Here is a 20,361-nt window from a genome sequence, read left to right on the forward strand (position 1 = left end):
AAACAGCTCTGGTCCTTGACTCTGATTTAATCATCTGCAGGAAGCTGATATAGAGACGAACAGCACTGGTTTGACAGTTTGTATCACTGCACTTGACTGAATTCACATGTTTCAGACAGACTGTGAGACTGTGGTTCTTCAGTGACACTTTCTGCCAGTTACATCATTATGCCACTAGGTGGCAACAAGCGACTTATTAAATCATACTCAAATGATTTGTTCAAAAACAGATTCATTATAAATGCGTGTTGCTCTGAGACAGTCAATGGTTGATCTTTGCTTTGGCTTCGTTTGGGACCATTTTGACTGGTAAAAAAAAAACAAGCCCTCAGTCTCAAATAGACATCAATCTCAAACTAAAAAAACAACAACAAAAAAAACAAGAAAAAAAAAAAAAAAAAACATACCCAGAATTTTAACACCTTCAAACAATCACAACTGATTTGTCATTACCATGGTGCTGCCATGGGAGCAGACATGCATGCAGAACAAAAATCATGTCAACTTCCTCTATAATTGAAAAGAGAAAGAGTGTATGTGAAAGAAATATAAAAGGCTGTAACTATATCAAAGCAGACAGAAAAAGAAGACAAACAAATAGAAAAGGAATGATATCATTTCAGGATTCTTTTGGGGCCGTTACATATAACATCCTTCAGGAGTTTGAGGCCAAATGCCAGCAAAGAAGAATGAATTCACTATTATGGGCTTGGCACTTGTCAGCCAATGAGATGTAAGCACACACAAAAAAAAGACCCACAAAAACCATATTTGACTGTGCAGCGGTCGTTGCCAACCTGAAGCGGTGCTGCCTGGCAACTATTACAGACCGAAGCAGTGTTGCTTGGCAACCGTTACCAACCCAAACTGTGCTGACTCCACCTCAGAAATTCCTCTTGAACAACCTTCAGTTGGCTGATAAGAGAGCGGAGCAGGCTCACGTTATTTTAACAATCGTGCTTCAACACCGAGATCGCATATTATCAACATTTACACACCACTGCACTTTTCACTTCAAACGCTCAAACGTTTAAAAAGATCAGTATTATACATACATTTATCACTGTGTGGTAAAATTTTCAGATATGATCGTGTGCTAGACAAAGTAAAAATCTTTTGCTAGTCCAGTCGGGAGTCATGTTTTGGCTGATTAGCACGGGCCAGTTAGCTGTAACCACGCCCACACCACCCTGCAAACTTTTAAACATTATATTATAATACATGTTTTACCAGTGATCATTTTTGGAGGGTTTTTCAAAAGACTTTTTAGCGAAGGGATAGGGCTTTTAAAACATGTTAAATGAAAACTCATTTTCAGTCACATTAGAATTCTGTTCCAGGAACAGAACTTCAAAACTATCATACCTTTCTTCCTCTTTTTAGAGAAAGTTCACCTAAAAATGTAAATTCTGTTATCATTTACTCACCTTCATGTCATAATAAACCTGTATGACTATCTTCTGTGGAACATAAAAGAAATATTTCTGAAGATTGTCTCAGTGTTTCCTATCCAGCCGTTGATAATCAAAACTGTTTAACTACCAACATTCTTCAAAATATCTTCTTTCATGTTCTGCAGAAGAAAGAAAGTCATACAGGTTTGGAACGTCATGAGGGGGAATAAATGACAGAATTTACATTTTTGTGTGAACTATCCCTGTCTCATAGAAACATTTGTCTGTTTCTATGAGAGGACTTTATAGTTTGAAGAGATACAGGAGGAGAGAGACCCAATCAACTGAACTGGAAAAGAGCTGATCAAACACATTACACACAAGCACACACACACAGAGACTGTATGAGGAATCAAGTCTGTGTGATTGTTAGAGACAGACAGACAGAAAGTCAGTGACTGAGTGAACAGAAACTTAAAAGAGCCAGACAGAATGACTGAGGAACTGTGTGTACAGGTTTGGCTATACCTCTAAGAGCCAAATGTCCTCACTTATATAGTAAAATATTATGACAACTGATAGTGAGGACATTTTACTGGTCCTCACTAGTTAAAAAGGCTTATAAATAGGCCAAAACATGTTTTTATTTAAATCTAGTGTTGCACATGTTTCTGTGATGGGTAGGTTTAGGGGTAAGGTTTGGGTTAGGCCATAAAAAATATCATTAACCTGATATAAACTCAGTGGAAGTCTATGTAATGTCCTCACTAATATAGTGAAACAAACGTGTGTGTGCGTGTGTGTAAATGACTGTGGACAGAGATAGGAGAAGTGAGCGAGGAAGCGATAGAGGGATAAATTGATGGGAATTCTTTGAGACAGCGACGTTTCTAATATCAGCTCAGCATCTCCAGCAGTGGTTTTGTGTGCGAGTGTGTGTGCACGTGCATCTTTTGGCACAAAACCAATGAAAGAGAGCTCACTGAAGGGAAATGATTCTCGCCTTTTTTTGCTGCTCTCTATGTATTTGCTATCAGATCATGATTTGATATCTATCAGCTATGATCACTTTATTTGTTCTTTTTTCATTTCTTCTTTCTTTTTGTGATTTGCCTTTTACACTCAAACAATACTTAGACTGAGGCACAGCTGTTTAGCAGAAGGTGCCAGACCCCCACCACACACACACACACACACACACACACACACACACACACACACACAAAAATGAGAAATCAATGTGCTTTTAATGCATGGACTTAAGGCCAATGGAGATGATACGGGCTATCAGCAGGCTTCCTTAATGTCTTCATGAGAGGGATGGGGCTCACGTTTCAGACACACACACACACACACACACACACACACACACACACACACAGCTAACTCAGTGCCCCATGTGTTTCATGAATATGATAATGGGCTGCATCAGTATATTTTATCCGTCTTCTTTATATTTGCTCTCTTAAACAACAGATTCTCAAACCTGTCCACTGGAAACATTAAAATGATGGATTGTATTTGACTGCTGCTGCTACCAATGAATTTCCTTGGTGAGAAATGATCAAATTCTCATTGTGAAAACCCAAAAATATGACATTCAATTTGCAGAAATGTGTAGAAACACTGCAAAAACCAAAGGATGAATCAAGACAGCATGTTTGAGCTTAAAAGGGATAGTTCACCCAAAAATTAAAATTCTGTCATCAATTTCTCGCCCTCATATTGTTCAAATCCAAACCCATAAAACTTTAATTCAAGACAAATGAAGATATTTCTAATTGTCTCTAATCATTTTGTCCTTCCATTTAATGTCTAGGTAATCAACATTCTCAAATTTGTGCGTGGCACATGAGAACAAACCTCACTGGTCCTTGTGCGTCAAGCTTCCGTTTACCATATTTGATGCGTTCAATGTACACGTGTGCATTTATTAATGTTTATATGTGAATATAAAATTAAAATGTTTATATAAAGCAAATATGTCTCTTCAGAAGCCTTGAATTGAACTGCACAATTGATATGGATTACTATAGGACTGGCTAAAATGATGAGAGAATATTAAAAATATCTTAATTTGTGTTCTGAAGATAAAAAAAGTGTCTTACAGGTTTAGAATGACATGAGGGTGAGTAAATGACAGTATATTAATTTTTAGGTGAACTATTCATTTAAAGCTGAAGTGTGTAATTTCTGCAACACTAGCAGCATCAAACAGAATTGTAAAAACTTCACTCTTTCTGAATACGATCAGACAAGACCGCCATAAACACAAATGTTGCTGTGTAGGGTTCGTCAGGAAGCAGTGCATACACAGAAATCATTCTCACACAACCTTGCTTGAGCAACAGTCTCAGCACGACTATAGTGAGTGAGGTGAGGTGAGGTGAGGGGAGGTGTTAATTTTAATTGACCCACCATGCTTCAATTACCATGGAAACCAGCAATAGATACTCACAGAGTGACAGGTTAATTAACAGGAGTGGAGAGGTTTGGGGTTTGTTAACACATCCATACAACTTCAACACCATCCACACATACTCACACTAACCTACGGCCAAATACGCAATAACCAAAATGGAGGACCTACTCAAATGGTATATGAACAGCTGATTGCCTGATTCTTCAAGTATCACTCCTCCACATTTTAGTACACTATAGTAATGCCACTGCCGGTATTTGGAACAGGCATAAGGGGGAACTGCATTACCGTTCAAAAGCTTGGGGTCAGTATGATTTTTTTTTTTTTTTTTTAAGTTATATTTATGAGCTTTTTGTGCCTTTATTCGGAGAGGATAGTAGAGAGCAGACAGGAAAGCACTGGGCGGAGATAGGGGGAAGGACCTCGAGACGGGAATCGAACTCGGGTCGCCGTGAACGCATTTACGCCATATGTCGGCACACTAATCACTACGCTATCTGCGCCGACGGTCAGTACAATTTTTTTAAAATATATTAGTACTAATATTAAGCAAGGATGCATTAAATTGTTCAAAAGTGACAGTCAAGTCTTTAACATTGATACAAGATTTCTATTTCAAATAGCCTAAATGCTATTCTTTTGTACTTTCTATAAGACAAAGAATCCTGAAAAAAAAAAAAAAAATGTATCATAGTTTCCATGAAAATATTAAGCAACTGTTGTGCTGTTTAACATTAATCATAATAATGTGCCATCCCAATTCACCTATACTTAGACTATACCCTAAAATGTAGCCGATTTTTGTAACAAAAAAGTATAGATACTTTTGAGTGTGTGAGAGAAGCTTTGGTGCATACTACCACATCAAAAAAATAGCGCTCTGTTGCATAGTCATTTGCATTCTGTCACCGTAAACTGGCCTGTCAATCTTCCTGTCACAGTTAACACCGTCATATACACAGTCCACACTTTATTTATTTCATTAAATTTGCACTATTGAAGCAATTCCTCCATTCCTGCTGTAACGCATTGTGTAATGAGAAAATAGGGATACGTTAGCTCACTTAGCTTGAGTTATTGATACCAGACAGACTTCACGGAGGCGACTGACATTTCACAACTGGCACTTTATTCCCCATGAAACTCGTGTAACCCGCATAGAGTCCGGGAACGTGATGTCAGCAACGCAATGCATTCTGGGACTTAAGGACACCGACACTACTGTAGAGACTGGGAAATAGTGGAGGTAGATGTTAAAATTTATATTATACAGTTAATAACAAATTAGAATGGTGAACGCTGGCTGTGTTATGAACCATCTGGTGATTTGTATTTGTTGTCATTGTACGCTCCTGAGCGTGTCCTAAAACATGGCAGCGACTACCCAGAATGCAATGCGCAGTGACGTAGTTTCCTGAGCTCTATACATGCGGTGCTCGAGTCGTTCGAGACAGCTCAACCGGGAGCACAGCTCTTAAAGGGGCCACACCATATACTCGTTACACATGCCTTTATTAGAGAGAAGAATTATCTTCAGCCCCCTCCCACCGAAGCTTTGAATATTCGGTGCTGATTACTACAGAGCTTCGAAGCTCAAAAAAATGGTATTCGGACCAGCCCTACACTGAAGATGACATCATTTTAATATAGTTTACATTTTAAAATAGGGCTGGGTAAAAAAATATGGATTTCTCGATTTTAATCGATTCTCATTTTTACGAACCGATATCGATTCTTAAATCCCAAGAATCGATTAGTCTAGTCTGTCTTCAGTTGATGATTGAACAGAACGTAGCGCGCCTCCCATCCAATAAATTGCAGTAATCTTTGTGCTTTGTTACTTTTGATATGAAGCAAAGTCTCAGATTTCAAATGACGCCCATCTTATTATGAGATTAAAAAAATAAATACACTTTTTTTTTAGCGCTGTTTAATGTGACGTGACAGATCGCTTTAGCGCCTCAGTTAAAGAGAATCGGCAGCACGGAGCGCATGTGAACATCCTCTCCTCCGCTTTAATACCAGTAACAGCGTGAAATAAACATGACTAAACATCGGAAGGTATGTTAAAATACACAGTACAACTTACCGAAATCCATATCATGTCTTGTGTAACAGCTCAATCAGTGTTTCAACCTCGGAAAGACGTCAATAAAACAGCTTGTAAACAATGTCACGTAACGTCACATTTACCTTAGAAAAACCATATTCAGTGACCATAAACTCGTTAGTCAGCTAGAAAAATGAACTCTAGAGAGCAGCATTCTGATAAATACAGCTATGCACCGTTACAAATTCATTATAATTTTTAATGTTCTTCAATATTTAATGCATGCTTGAACAAATCAGTTATGACAGCCACGATTTAAATGTTTATAGGCTATTTAAAAAAAAAAAAAAAAAAAAACCCGATGGAGTAGAAATATGATAATGTAATTCTAAACTTTATTTATTATAAAAAAACATAATTGAGTGTAATTTAATTGTTTGTATATAAATAAATTAATTTAACCTTTAATATTATTATAGTAGTACTCCCATGTGTAGTTTACAGCATTAGTTGAGATTTTTTTTCCTCTAGAAAATTTGCCATGTACTGTAACTGATATACTACATCCAAAATAATCGAATCGAAATCGTAATCGAATCGAATAGCAAGCATGTGAATAGAAATCGAATCGAATCGTGAAAATTGTGTCAATGCCCAGCCCTATTTTAAAATATATTAAAATAGAAAACAGTTTAAAATTCAACATTTTAAATTGTAATAACATTTCACAATATTACTGTTTACAGTAACAATATTTTTGATCAAATAAATGTGGCCTTGGTGAGGAAAGGAGACCTCGTTTACAAACATTTAAAAAAAAAAAATCTTACAGACTTCAAACTTTTAAACATTAGCTTACAAAATCTGTTAATCACAAAATGGCTAAATATCAGTCATGAATTTCTATGTTAGTCCAGGCTGGTTAATAATACTGGTTTGCTGCTGGTCTAGCTATTGAATCAAAGCCATGCAAAGCTGGTGATTCTAGTCAGTCAGCACTGCTGGTTGGCCAAACACAATCTGGTAAGTTTAGTGGGGATACCAGCATTTTTATATCCCATACTAAGGACCAGCATCCAAAGCACAATATTTGCTGGTGACCAGCAGCACTGTTCAGCATTCAATACTGTCATAGTAAGAGATTGCTGTAACAGAGGGTACAACAAATATTCTCTTGTCCTCTGCATATTCATCTCATTTTCTTTCTGTGGACTTCTTAAATTTCTCTGTCTGTCTCTCTCGCTCTTTGTGTCACCATCATAACTCATTTTTGTTGCACTGAATAAATGTTATATAATAGTCCATCTATCCAATTATGTCCATACTGAGGACAGAGAGTTTTAGAGAGAGAAAGAGAGAAAGAGAAAGTGAAAAGAGTCTGAATTAAAGGAGGAAAAATGAAACAGCATCTCAATGTATAATGTTTCGCTCTTTACCAGGGACTTTACAGAGAAACATGTCATATGATGCAGTATTTCCCCTTACACATACAGTACAACATACTTCTTTATGTTCATTTTTCCACAAAAATCTTTTACACAGATACACATCCAGTATGAACTTTTTCTGTTAACTTAAAATCACTAGTTACTCATCATTTAGTATATTCTGTCCTATCAATAGAAAGAGAGGGGTGGGTAACACTTTATTTTACAGTGTCCTTGTTACATGTTACATGTTACATGTACTTACCATAGTAATAACAGTAAATTATGTGTAATTACATGCAACTAACCCTCAACCAAACCCTTATCCCACCCTAACCCTATAGTAAGTACGTTGTTAATTACTCTGTATTTAAATATATAATTACACTGTAACAATGACACCTTAAAATAAAGTGTAACCGAGGGGTGTTTGCAGATGCTTGCATTTACCATTTTCTGGTCATCAAGGCAACAGTGGCACTCTCTCAGGATAAAAATTAGACTGTCTAGACCTGACTGTCACTGTGAATTTATGATACAATGTCAGAGAGCAAGGAAAAACTATGTTAATGCAAACAACACATTTAAACTAAGCACATAAGCATTGCTATGATATCAAAATGAATATGTTTATAGACTTTAAAGAGGGAAAAGAACATTCCTTCCTTTAACTTCTGTCATTGAAGTCCAATCAAATACTGTATTTTGGTTCCAATTCATCGGTCATTTAGCTAGCAGAATCTTAAAGAAAATTAGGTAGATATTATGCCCTTATTCTTAAAAACCATGAAAGCAAGGTAAAAGAAAAATACAATCCAGATTACAATGAATGAATGCACACTTGCAACAAGAAAAACATGGTTTGTAATGACCATCATGTCAGGTTGCCATTAAGCTAGTGGAGATCCACTGATCTATTTCTTACTTCAGTGCTTGAATGTTTACTATGTCATGTAAGTGCTGACACAGATACCGGTTACTAAGTTGGGCAGTACTGAACTGATTAATTATAACGTTTGTTATAATGAGAGGATTTGCGAGCACACAGAACTCAGAGTCAGCACTGAACAAAAACTCTGGCGTTTTGAGCGGTGAGTGGATTGTGACTAACTTTAACACCTCTGATTGGTCATTTCATTCAAGGGATCAGCAGACATGTCATATATACAGCTTTTCTTGCTCTCTTTTAAAGCACATTACGATTATCTAGTCAAAATAACAAAATATACAGTGGGGAAAAAAAAAATAACTAAAATCGGATGCGTTCTTAAATTCAACTTAGCTGGCTAACGAATGCATATAAACTAATGCAAATAGACAGCATAACAGTTGTGACATTTAAACATTTGTTTCAGATTTGCATTTATTTTTGTCACATTGTTCTAATCACTATGGGTACTACTGATGTTAACGTCCTCTCAGTCATGCCGATGCAAAGTTACTTATTAGTTAGTAGACTGTCTAAAGCGGACTATCAAACTAAAATGTTTTTTTTTTTTTTTTTTTTTTTTTAATTTAAAAGCAAAAAAGGCAACCTGAAATAGTGTTTGCATCTGTCTCATGCTCTAGGTTTAGTATTACAGGACAAAGTGAAAGCACAGAAACACAGGAATACAAGACTTGAACACCAAACTTTGAATATACAGCTCATAAACACTATACCTCAGTGGGTGATGTGTATCAGAACAACATGCAACTAACTCAAGTGATGAAATTGGATCGCTTGTACAAACAGCGCAGTCAATATGCGGTGTATCTATAACGCTTGCTACAGTAATGATGAAAACATCAGCATACCGCCAAGAGACTTTTTTATACAACAACTGAAAGTAGGTGTGAATGGGGGGAAAAAAACGAGGATGGAAAACTGGGAATTTTCTCTCTGCTCATGTCTATTAAGATATCTCACTAAGATGACAAACTTACGAGGAGTGTGTCAGCGTGAGATACGCACATTTATGAAACAGATATTCCCAACTATATTTCTTGAATGTAAAAGAAAAAAAAAAAAAAAAAAAAAAAAAATATATATATATATATATATATATATATTATATTATATTATATTATATTATATTATATTATATATATATATATATATATATATATATATATATATATATATAAAATGGCATATAATACACATCTATTGGTGTGGCCAAGAACTGGCAGAGCATAGTTTGAAGGGGTCTTCCTCGTCGACTTACTTCCTCTTTGTCGTCTTGGTATCAATGTGTGCCCGGCAAGACTGTTTTGTGCTTGAGCGCCACCAAGTCGTGTTTTACTGTAACTTCAGCAGCTCAGTATTTAACGCGGCGCGTCAAACCAAAAAAACGAACCCGAGGCGCTTTTTAAAAATGTTGCTTTTACGCCTGGCGTTTTTCGCATCGGTGTGCACACTCACATTGTCATTTAGTCACGAGGTGTTAAATGTTGGCAATAATCGCGCACGATATTCATCCCGGTGTGTGTAGGCCTTTTGGCTGACAAACTTAGAATGGTTAAAATTTATTTTAAACATTGTTCTTGAACATTACAACCTCAAAGTTTATCTGTGTGCAGCAAGTTTTACAGAGAACAGCATCCAGAACCTAAGAGAGTACAATGCAGAGTACGCACAAAAGCTTCTCCTGAAAGATGGAGCAGTTCCCACTTTGTCGGGACAATCTGTTATGGATCACAACTTGTATGTCTTATAATTTGTAGTTTTGTTTTCTATTAACAGTTCCAATTATAAGTTTTATGTTGTTGCTACGATGTAAACAAAGAGCAAAGCTTTGCCTCCGCTCGCCTGCTAGCCAACATTAGAGAGGATATAGTGTTTACTGTACCTTTTGTAAGCTCTCGCTTTTGTAAGGCTGTCCCCTTAGGAAAGTTAACCATGGTTTTATAATCAATTACTGTTTGTATTACCATAGTTTTCCTGACAGATATTATGATTAAAGGGTGTATAACATTGTATCTAAAATGTATAGGAAAATTACAAAGAAGAAAGACATACCACTCTGAAACGTCCTGTGAAATCCGTGCTGGCAATTTCCGTGCTTGAAATCCATTCTGCATGATTTTCTTACTTGTTAACATTCTTAAAGTTCCCCTATTATGCTTTTTCAAATATTACCTTTCATGTAATGTGTAATGTAGCCGTCTGTGAATGTAAAAGACCTGCAAAGTTGTGAAGACGAAAATGAACAATAAATAAAGTTATTTTCTCTCAAAAGAAAGAATCGACTCTGAACCGTCTAAATGAGTCGCCAGGAATTCGAATCTCACTTCCGTGATGGCTACACATCACTGGGTAACACATTTGCTTAATGCCCGCCTAAGTTCTACGTTGTCCGCCCACGAACAACTTGACCCGCCCTCAAACACTCAAGCTAGCTGTTCCTGTTGTGTACATGCCGAAAACACTTTGTTTTTCCGCTTTTCAAAAGGATGAGGATGTGAAGAGTCAGTGGTTAAAATTACCACAGTGATACGACAGCAGTACAACCCTTTGATGATTGCTTCACAAATCTCTGTGAGGTCTAAATGGGATTTACAAAACGCCATTAAAGATGGGACAGTACCTACTTTATTTGTAGCAACTTGCTCCTCAGAATCACACCTGTATATGTATGATTAATAATTGATGTGTATATTTTCTACCGGGTGTTCAAAATGTGTAGTTTTGTGTTTTACATTGTGTAGGTTTCTGGCTAACTCACATTATTACTGTCGCTCTTACAGCGATACTTCTGCAAATCAGCTGTAGGCAACTATTACATAGTACACAGTAATGATATAGAATTGGGCAAGACATTTTTACAAACATTAATGTTACATCAGTCATTCACATTAGTGTTCGACTAATATGCACCGTTATGGATAAAATTAATGATACAGTTCCCACATGTGCACCGCAATAAATTAGAAATATACACATCAGTTTGTTCATGGACATACACTTGTTAATGCTGATGGTGAGGAATTACAGTTGCAACATCTCATTTTGTACGTCAAACTGAGTAGTGTATCACTAAGAAACGTCCTGCTCAAGTCGTCCTTGCGATGGAGGTTTGGGTTGAATAACTAGTTCTTCCAAGGCTTCAAGGTTGGAAGAGTCCATGGTTTGGACTCACGCTCAGATTGATATGGTAAAATCGACGCCATCGTTACTGTCTTTACAGTGTGTACAATCGCTGAGCTTTAGGAAGCCACCAGAGCTGAAGTTCAGTTATGGTAACGGGTGTTTCGTTTCCACATGAGCTTTAAGCAGTAGACCAATCACAACAGACTGAGCCATCTGGCCAATCAGAGCAAAGTAGGCTCGCGGAAAGAAGGGATTTAGAGAGACTGAAGAATTGGACGAGTCGTTTGAGAATCATTGAAAAATGTGGTGATGTGCAATGTATGAGAAAATGAAAACATTTTTTGACCTTTGATGCATGTAAACCTGTTGTAGGAGACCTCCAAAACAAGTTTAGGAACCTTTAAAATAACATAATAGGGGAACTTCAAGTCTGAATCTAGCTTGAATTGGTTTGAAATTGACGCCATCCTTAATATTTACATCTGAGTAGATCTCATGGTTATGGTAAGCGGCGTGACATTTCCCAAACACGTGCTACACACTGGGCCAGCTAACCAATCACAGAACATTTCATATTTTGGAAGGAGGAGCTTCACCGAAACAGAAACTAAACGGCATGTTCGAGCAAGACTGGGAAGAGAGGTGCTGTAATAATGTAAAATATGTGAAAAATAAAGCATATTCTAGTACACCCAAAAACAAAATAAAGACTTCATAAAAGGGCATAATAGGACCCCTTCAAATTCATTAAAAGTCTTTAGGATGTGCTGGAGTAGACTTTACAAAGTGCTCGACTTGCATTGTCAATACAAGATCTTGACCAAAATTTGATGCACCTCTTGATGGAAATAAATGTTGTGATGTTATTTCCATCAACATATAACATGCTAGAAATAAAATAATCACAGCAATAATGATCCAGTCATAGACTTAAAGGTGCAATATGTAAGATTTTCTGACCGCTAGAGGTCGCTAGAGGCCTATTCAAAACAAAGGCGTAGCTTGATGACGCCAAGTTTGAGCGCGGAATCTTGGGACATGTGGTCTTCAACTCACAAGCCGGTGGAAAATAATCGGGATAGGACTCGGGCAGAAATCATGTTCATGGATGCGATTATTAACGTTACTGTAGTATGAAGCAGAGCAGGGCCGAGTGTTGTGGGAGCTGAACGAGGCCGCTGGAGCGATTGCGCAACACACACCACGAGCAGTGGAACTTTTATTATGCCACAGTCGCCGGCGCTGCTTCCGCTTTTCCGGTCATGAGTATGAGGTAACACAGCTCTGTTTATCATATTAGATACATTTGAGTGTGTTGAAAATGTTATAACGTTACTCTGTGCGTTCGCTCGGTGGCTGCTATGACACACTTGTTGCACACTGCAGTAAGCTAGATCGATTTAAGAATATCAAATTAAATACTGGATGGCTTGTGTTGGTAAATGGCATGCAATTAATTTTAAAACGTATTGTATGATGGAGAAAATGCTGTATTACTGTTACTAAATATAAAGCTGCATCTGATTATGCTATGTTACTTCACAAAATAGTGTTTTTCTCTGAGGCATGGTAAAGCATGGTACTCGCAAAAAAAAAATCAAGAAAATTAGATTTAAACAATAAGACTAAACGTGTTGAGCTATATAACAATAATTAGTTTTCTGTCTATAAATATATCAAAACAGTTGTTCCCTTGTCTATTAAAACATGTCAATATTAAAGTGTCTTTGGTGTTTCCATGGTTTCTACAGAAACCAAGGGTAACGCGGGTATGACGCAATTGACAGGCGACTCCTCACACGTCCCGGAGCCTTGGTTAAAATTGCAATTTTCCTCACGATTTACAAATAGTTGCAAACATTTGGGATATTGTGAGTACTCAAGTGAACAAAATATATAACACTGGCCTAGTGGTTTTTGGATATTTTACTGCAAAATTCTTACATATTGCACCTTTAATTATTTGCCTTTTTAAATCCAAACAGTGACTTTTTTTTGTCCGGGCAGTGTAAAAGCAACATTTTATGTATCCCCACCTTGGAATTATAAGGTTCTATCTGCATTCTGAGTTGAGATATTGAGCATTGAAATTTTTGCATTCCTGCATTCCATACTCCTTTGTAGTTAGAACCTTTTTTTTTCCCTAAAAATAAAAGTCCCAAAATGTACACAAATTAAAAAAAAATAAATAAATAAAAAAAAAATCACATAATGTAAATAACTTTTCACTTATGTGAATAACTCAATTTTGACAAACATCTCAGATAGAACCTTATAATTCCAAGGTGACGGTATGCGTGCATATATTTGCCTAAAACTGCTGACTCATTAACTCTGCTGACTCATTAATTCACTATTTACTACATAGTAATGTCACACAGAAAAAAGAATAAGTGAAAATTGGTATATCCGAACATAGCTGCACTTTGTTTGATGCTACAAATGTCCTGAAAGATGAAAATTGGACGAAATCCGATATGAATGTTCACACTGAAACACATTCCAAAATAACGATTTCACAGCACATATGGATGTGGTTTGGATCGTGTTAGTAAAATGAAATTTATGTTGTTGTTATAGTTTTTGTGCTGTTCAGATAAAAAAAATAGACTACCTGACAGATTTAACAGAAACCTTAACAGAAAAATCAGATTAACATTATAAAAAGGCCTAGAGCTCAGAAGGAGCCTTTAATAAAGCTACAGTATCAGAGACCTGAGAGCTACTTCCAGAAAGTGAGAATAGCTGACTCATATATCATCAGTTTCACTTCACTTTAAACCCTGAATTAGCCTAATTTTGTTTTAGATGCATTTCTCAATGTCATCCATACGTCAGACTGATCTTGACTGATCTATCAGTTAGTTTATTAACTTTTCAATCCCCCTAAAAGTCTTTTTCTTAGTGCTGCAAAGTGTCACTACACAGTGATGTGCTACCAGAACTACAAAGACCATGATGCTGAGCACTAGGGTTTGCACCTTACAGATGGGACCAGCATGTCAGATCATGTGTAATTACCTCAGTCTCTGGAGAGTGCTGTGTGTGTGTGTGTGTGTGTGTGTGTGTGTGTGTGTGTGTGTGTGTGTGTGTGCGCGCTCATCTGTGAAGGGCAGAGAGGTCCCCTGCCTACTGTCACAAGATCTCAAGACCAGAGTGTACATCACAGGAGGACATACAAGGAAACCCAAGCAACACCAACAAAATAAAGTTACGTAGTTCATCTTAAAATCTAATAAAGCAGAGCTTAATGAAATAGACTGTCACGGTGCTGTCATTTGCCCCATGCATTTTTATGTCTTGATAAAATCTTTAAACATTGTTTTTTTTTGTCATATAGTTACTATGTGTTATTTGTGTTATGCAATAAAAAAGTAAAATTATTTGATGCAAATGAAAAATAACATTATAAAAATGAATAGCAATTAATACAACAATATAAAGACTAATATTAAATAACAACTTTATTTTATAAATTCAGGCCAGAAAAAAAATGAAGACAGGGCAAGTAAGTAACCTATGCCAACATAAAAAATATATATATTTGAGGGCTTTATGTGTACACTAAAGGGATAGGCAGGGCTCAACAATACATAAAATCCATACAGGGTAAGACAGACGAAAGATGCAGTAAGTAAATCAAGATCTGTGACATTACATTTTCCTCCAAAACGTATGGAATGAATTTCTTTTCAATTCCACAATGAGTCATTCATTTAGATACAATGACAAGCTATTTAAAAAGTGTGAATTTGGTTCCTGGAAATAGCTTTTGCCTGTCTGACCTCAAAATAAATAAATCCAAGTCACCCACATTGACCTCTATTTACAAAACATAACCTTAGTGTTGTGGACACAATCTCAGTTCTCAAGATATACGCTGACCAATTCAACTTGAGTCACAATCTATTGAAATATCAAACCTGTTCATCTCTGACCATTCGATAGATCGGTTCTTGGAACTACAACACTCCTTTAGTTTTTTTATTTTAATAGCTACTGATCTACTGAGAACTTTAGCATGCTTTCAGAGGAAGAAGGACTACAGTGTTCATGGTGTTCAGATTACCTTAAAGAGAGAGAAACTAAAGAGAAACTCAACACAATGCCACAGCTATAAACAGCCTTGGCACTTCCTGTTGCTTTGTGTACAAATATGGACCATTTTCACAGAATTGATGGCATTTTTGTTGACATTTTAGCAGGATATATGGCAAATTAGTTAACACCAGGCCTCTTTAATGACATTTTACTGATTTACTTTAATGATGAAAAATTACTAACTGCACCTTTTAATGTTTATACAATTTGACATGCAGACAGACACAAGATGGCAGACAGATGGTTTAGTAGTGTGGACAACAATTAACTGCATTGCTTAAAGGATTAGATTCATTCAAATATACAGCCCAGAGTTTAAAATACTGCTGTTGAGTGAGTGGCAGCAAATTTGGCACCTTCTGAACTTCTGTAACCCATATTTCTCAATTTTTGCTCTTTTTGGAAAGTCAGGGAAATGTGATTTTTTTTTTTCTTTAGCTGTTGGAGCAAAAGTGAATACATTTGCTATGGTCTCCTAATTTACCCCTTATACCAGGGCACTGTTTAACCTGCTATTCTTTACTTCCTCGCTCAAAATCCAGAAATGTGAAGAGTTCATTACCCATATCTTATGATGACCACTTCCTCTAAAGCACTATGATGTCATAACCCCAAGGGTTCTGCCTAGAGACAGAGAGGATTCTGTCAAGAGTCATTCATGTACTTCACACATGACAACATTTAAAGTGAAACTCCACCCAAAATGAAAATTCTGTCATCATTTACTCAACCTCATGTTGTTCCAAAACTGTTCCAAGACTTCACTTTGTGAAACATAAAAGATGATATTTTGAGAAATGTCTGTGGTTTTTGACTTAAACAATGGTAACCAAAACAGTTCTTCAAAATATCTTATTTTGTGTTCCACAAAATGTATACTGGTTTGGAATAACATGTGGTAATAAATGATAACAGAAGTTTCATTTTTGGATCGAGTATCTCTTTAAGGCACTACAAACTTAAAATCACTACCTTAAGCTAGTTTTCCATGAACATTTGGGCTGAGCAGCATTTTTAGATATATTCCATCCAGTACAACCTTCCAGACTTTGACACTCACACATGCGGGAACCCATATGAATGAACTTATGTTTTGTCAAATCTAAATAAGAGCAATTATTACCTTCTCATGGTACAACATCTTTGATAACTTTCTCTCACTGGTAGGTGAAACATTGCGTTTTAAAGCCAGATATGTCACTGTTAAAAGCGGTTATGACCAGCATAAGCATACATCTGTATCAGCCTTTAATACAGGGACCCTAAAACTATGTGCACTATGTGCACAGCGGATACATACATAATTCATATACATGACCACAAACTGCCATAATGTAAGTCATTTCCATGAAAGACAACTTAGCACATTAATATTCTATAGTGCATACTACAGCAATTGCTAAAAGTCTGATGCACTGATATTAAGAGAGAGAAAAATTTTTTTTCTTCCTTCATCTTCCATTATTGGTATAAATACCACTATACTTCTATGAAGATAATGCATATGAAAAAAAAAAACAAAGTTTACTGGTAATTCTCTCTGACAAACACCTTGATTAGCCAAAAGTAGAAAAAAAAAACCCAACCATCTCACATCAAGCCAGTCTTTGTCAAATAAAGATTGTTGTTCAGTTGCTCAGATATGGGTTTAGAAACCAGTATGTGTTGTGCACATGAACTTTGAGCACACTTCTTCAGCTTCTCTTTCAATACTCACTACTGCAGTGGCAATAATAAATATTTATACTGCTTTTAACCATTGCTGTTAATGGAATCTCACTTTTTCAGAATTTTAAGCATTTGCTTTTAATGCACACATAAGAAGGTCAATGGTGGGAGACATTGCCATTTAGCCACTGTGAACTCCTTGCCAATGCTATATGTTACATATGCCAGAAAAGCATTGTTATTGTAAACTTAATCTAAATATATTAAAAATTTCTTGCAGTAATAATTTTAATTCATTTTTAATTGCCTTGGCAAATAACTGAAATAAATACGTTAAAGCACTAAAATGACTAAAACGAAACAATAAATTAAAGCTATACAGGAAATAAAAGCAAAAAAATACTAAAGCCTAAAAAAAAAAAAAAAAATCAGTAAAATTAATGAAGAAGCAGGTCATCTTAATAGTAAACTCTGAAGCCTTGTATGAGACACAGTACTGGACAATAGTAAAGCAAACTGTGTGAGAAGGATTGAAACTGATATTGAAGATCCAATTACAGAATGATATTGAGATGCATTGCAATGTACTGAATCAGGACATATGAACGTATCATGCATATTCACAGAAATATGATCCAGTTTATCAACGAAGACCCAAATGATGACAAAAAGATATATGCAGCATCAATCTAGACTCATGTCATAAATAGTTCTCTTCAAAAGGGAAAACTGGTGGGAAAATGAAGGAAAGAAAATGAAGGCAAGAAAGACAAAGAGAGGGAATTCTTCATCTCTGTCACACTTTAACATCAGACACTTGGGGGTATCTTCATACTCCAGTGTTAAGTTTGTGGCCAAACATAGCAAGGACTGCCAAGTGGGTCACTGAAGCCATTGGAACAGACCGACACTAGTACACACGTTACCATTTACTCAAGCCTACTCAAACTGTCAAACACACGAAAACTAACCAGCACACAATCAATCTAATTCTCACAAAAATGAACACAGATTGAAAGACAAGGATTCTCTTCTCTTTATGCAGAAACACAGTCATGCATCTCCAGTTGAGTCAGCGACAAGTCACTTCCTCTTATAGGTGATTGTCTGGTGCACATCCAACTGTTTCCTCTTTTGAACACATGCACAGACATCATGCACACAAACAAAAGTGCACACAAGCAGCCCTGTACTATCAACAAATGCAATCTGTATGCCAACGACCCTGACAGAAACAGTGAAACCAGTGAACGTCCAGTGCTATCTACAACAACCACAGGCTTCTTTCGGCCAACAAGTCGTGTGAGAGAATCAAAACACAAGGCTCGATATAAACAAACGACCCTTTATACAGCTAAAATGGTTTTGAGACAGCCAAATAATCACAGAAGGCCTATTCACTAGTGTAACTCAATACAGTTGAATGGGAGTGTAGACATGATGCTGTGTGTAAGGTGTGCATGAATGAATGGATTAGTGTCCCTCCTCCCACCGTCTGCTTCACATCTGAATGGCTGTTTGCTGCAGCAAGACTACCATTACGGACCACAGACACCTCCGAGAGATGCAGCCATTTAATTTCTAGCCTCGTCTCTAGAAACAAGAATATAGCGAATACACTTCATGCTGCAATCTTTATAATAGTGCAGCACATTTATAGTACCCAAAAGACTCTGATTTGCCAGACCAAAGACTATTTAGATAAACAATAGCTTTTAATACTATTACAAACATCAAACTCATAATACTAAAAATTAGTTGAAAATAAAATGCGTGTTTATATTACATTCACAGCTGCTTGCACTTTGACTTGCACTGATAGGATGAAGAAAGGCGCGATAGATTATAGAGACGAAGGGCAGCATCTTTTGTCTGGCACTACAGCCTCTATCTGCATTTACCGACGGTTTAAAATGCTTTTTTTACCATCCTTTAACACCATATCCACTAAATAAACTGTTCCCGTGATGTTAAATAAAACGACGTCGTCAAATATAAAGGGAGCATTCTAGTTTTGGTGCGTGCTCGCAGTATAGATAAGGTGTAGTGTGGTTTCTACGGGTTTGCATGTTAAAACTTGCTAGATTACAGGAGCAAAGGTTAATAAAGACTGTCTCCTGTCATTCCAGTTTAAGCGCTCTCTCTAGTTTAATTTATTTATGGAATATGATTTGGGGGAAATGGGATGTGAAACCAAAACAACTAGAGAAACCAGTGCCATAGCCAGCATTTTTAATGCCAAGTCTATTTGCTTGTCACCGCACGCAAGCTACGATAAACACGAGAGATAAAGCGTGATACTAACGGTTTCCCCTTGTACAAGCACCATGTGCACTGGCTATTGTAGCGAACACACAAACACCCATTGACACACCACGCAAATGCACCAAAAAGGCACCCACGCTCTTCGGTGTATGTGTCTTTTTGTTGTCCTCTTAAAACAAGAATCGCGAGAAGCGGGTCAGTGGAGCACGAAGGGAGATTAGCCCACATCTGCGGGACCCACCTGCTTGTGTAGTATCGGTCAAATCGTAGTTGAGCCCCGGGTATTCGCGCAGTTTTCTTCCGCTGATGTTGAGCATCCCGGAGCATACGGCATCTTCCAGTGCGCGTTCCAGACTGCGGGCGGTGTGTAGCGGGTGCTGCTGCTGCTGCTGTTGCATCACGCCAGGGTTCCAGTGCGCGACGTTCAGATAATGCTGGCTCTGGAGAGCCGCCGCAGGTCCCACAGCTCCCTGACTCGCCGCCATTTTCATAAGTGAAATTATTCTTACAATAATAATAGGGGGCTGCCTGGCGTGCCGCGCATGCGCAGAGGACGCAGACGGAGCTGGGGAGGGGATGGGCTACTACTGGAAAGGGGCGGGAGGGATTTGGCTGCTCTAACGGCAGGTATAAGGATGACCAAGAGAAACCGTTCATGTTTTTGGTTTTCTCTTATATAATTACACCAGTATTATGTATTTTGTTATCGGGAATTTTGATGCGAGAAGAAAGAGTCGTGATTGCAGCACTTTCAAAAGCTAGAGTAGCCTTGCTTTAGTCATACAGACGCTTTTAAAAAAATCTCTTAGATAACTGTTGAGTGAAAAGAGGTAAAAAAGAGGGTTTAATGACTTTCCTTTTAGGGCGTGTCTTATCTCCTTTTATGTGGTACGTTTGCGGTTGTGGTACAGAGAACAGGAGGCCACGCGCCCTGGCCTGAGCTCAAAGGCGAACCCTGGCGG

At 37.2% G+C, this 20,361-nt stretch overlaps 1 protein-coding gene across 4 annotated transcripts in view; it reads right to left on the reverse strand.

The window, feature by feature from the left end:
• The window catches only part of lrch2 (leucine-rich repeats and calponin homology (CH) domain containing 2), a 75,663-nt gene extending 55,723 nt beyond the window's left edge, over nucleotides 1-19,940 (reverse strand). For 2 of the 4 annotated variants that reach the window (XM_051893009.1, XM_051893008.1), the window contains exon 1: nucleotides 19,641-19,940. In XM_051893009.1, the coding sequence (XP_051748969.1) occupies nucleotides 19,641-19,890 (250 nt within the window). In that variant the 5' untranslated portion in view covers nucleotides 19,891-19,940. The remainder of the gene's footprint in view (nucleotides 1-19,640) is intronic. The other 2 variants (XM_051893010.1, XM_051893011.1) reach the window with 2 other exon arrangements.
• Between the last annotated feature and the right edge of the window lie 421 nt (nucleotides 19,941-20,361).

The sequence above is a fragment of the Ctenopharyngodon idella genome, chromosome 5 (assembly GCF_019924925.1).
Source record: "Ctenopharyngodon idella isolate HZGC_01 chromosome 5, HZGC01, whole genome shotgun sequence".
NCBI lineage: Eukaryota > Metazoa > Chordata > Actinopteri > Cypriniformes > Xenocyprididae > Ctenopharyngodon > Ctenopharyngodon idella.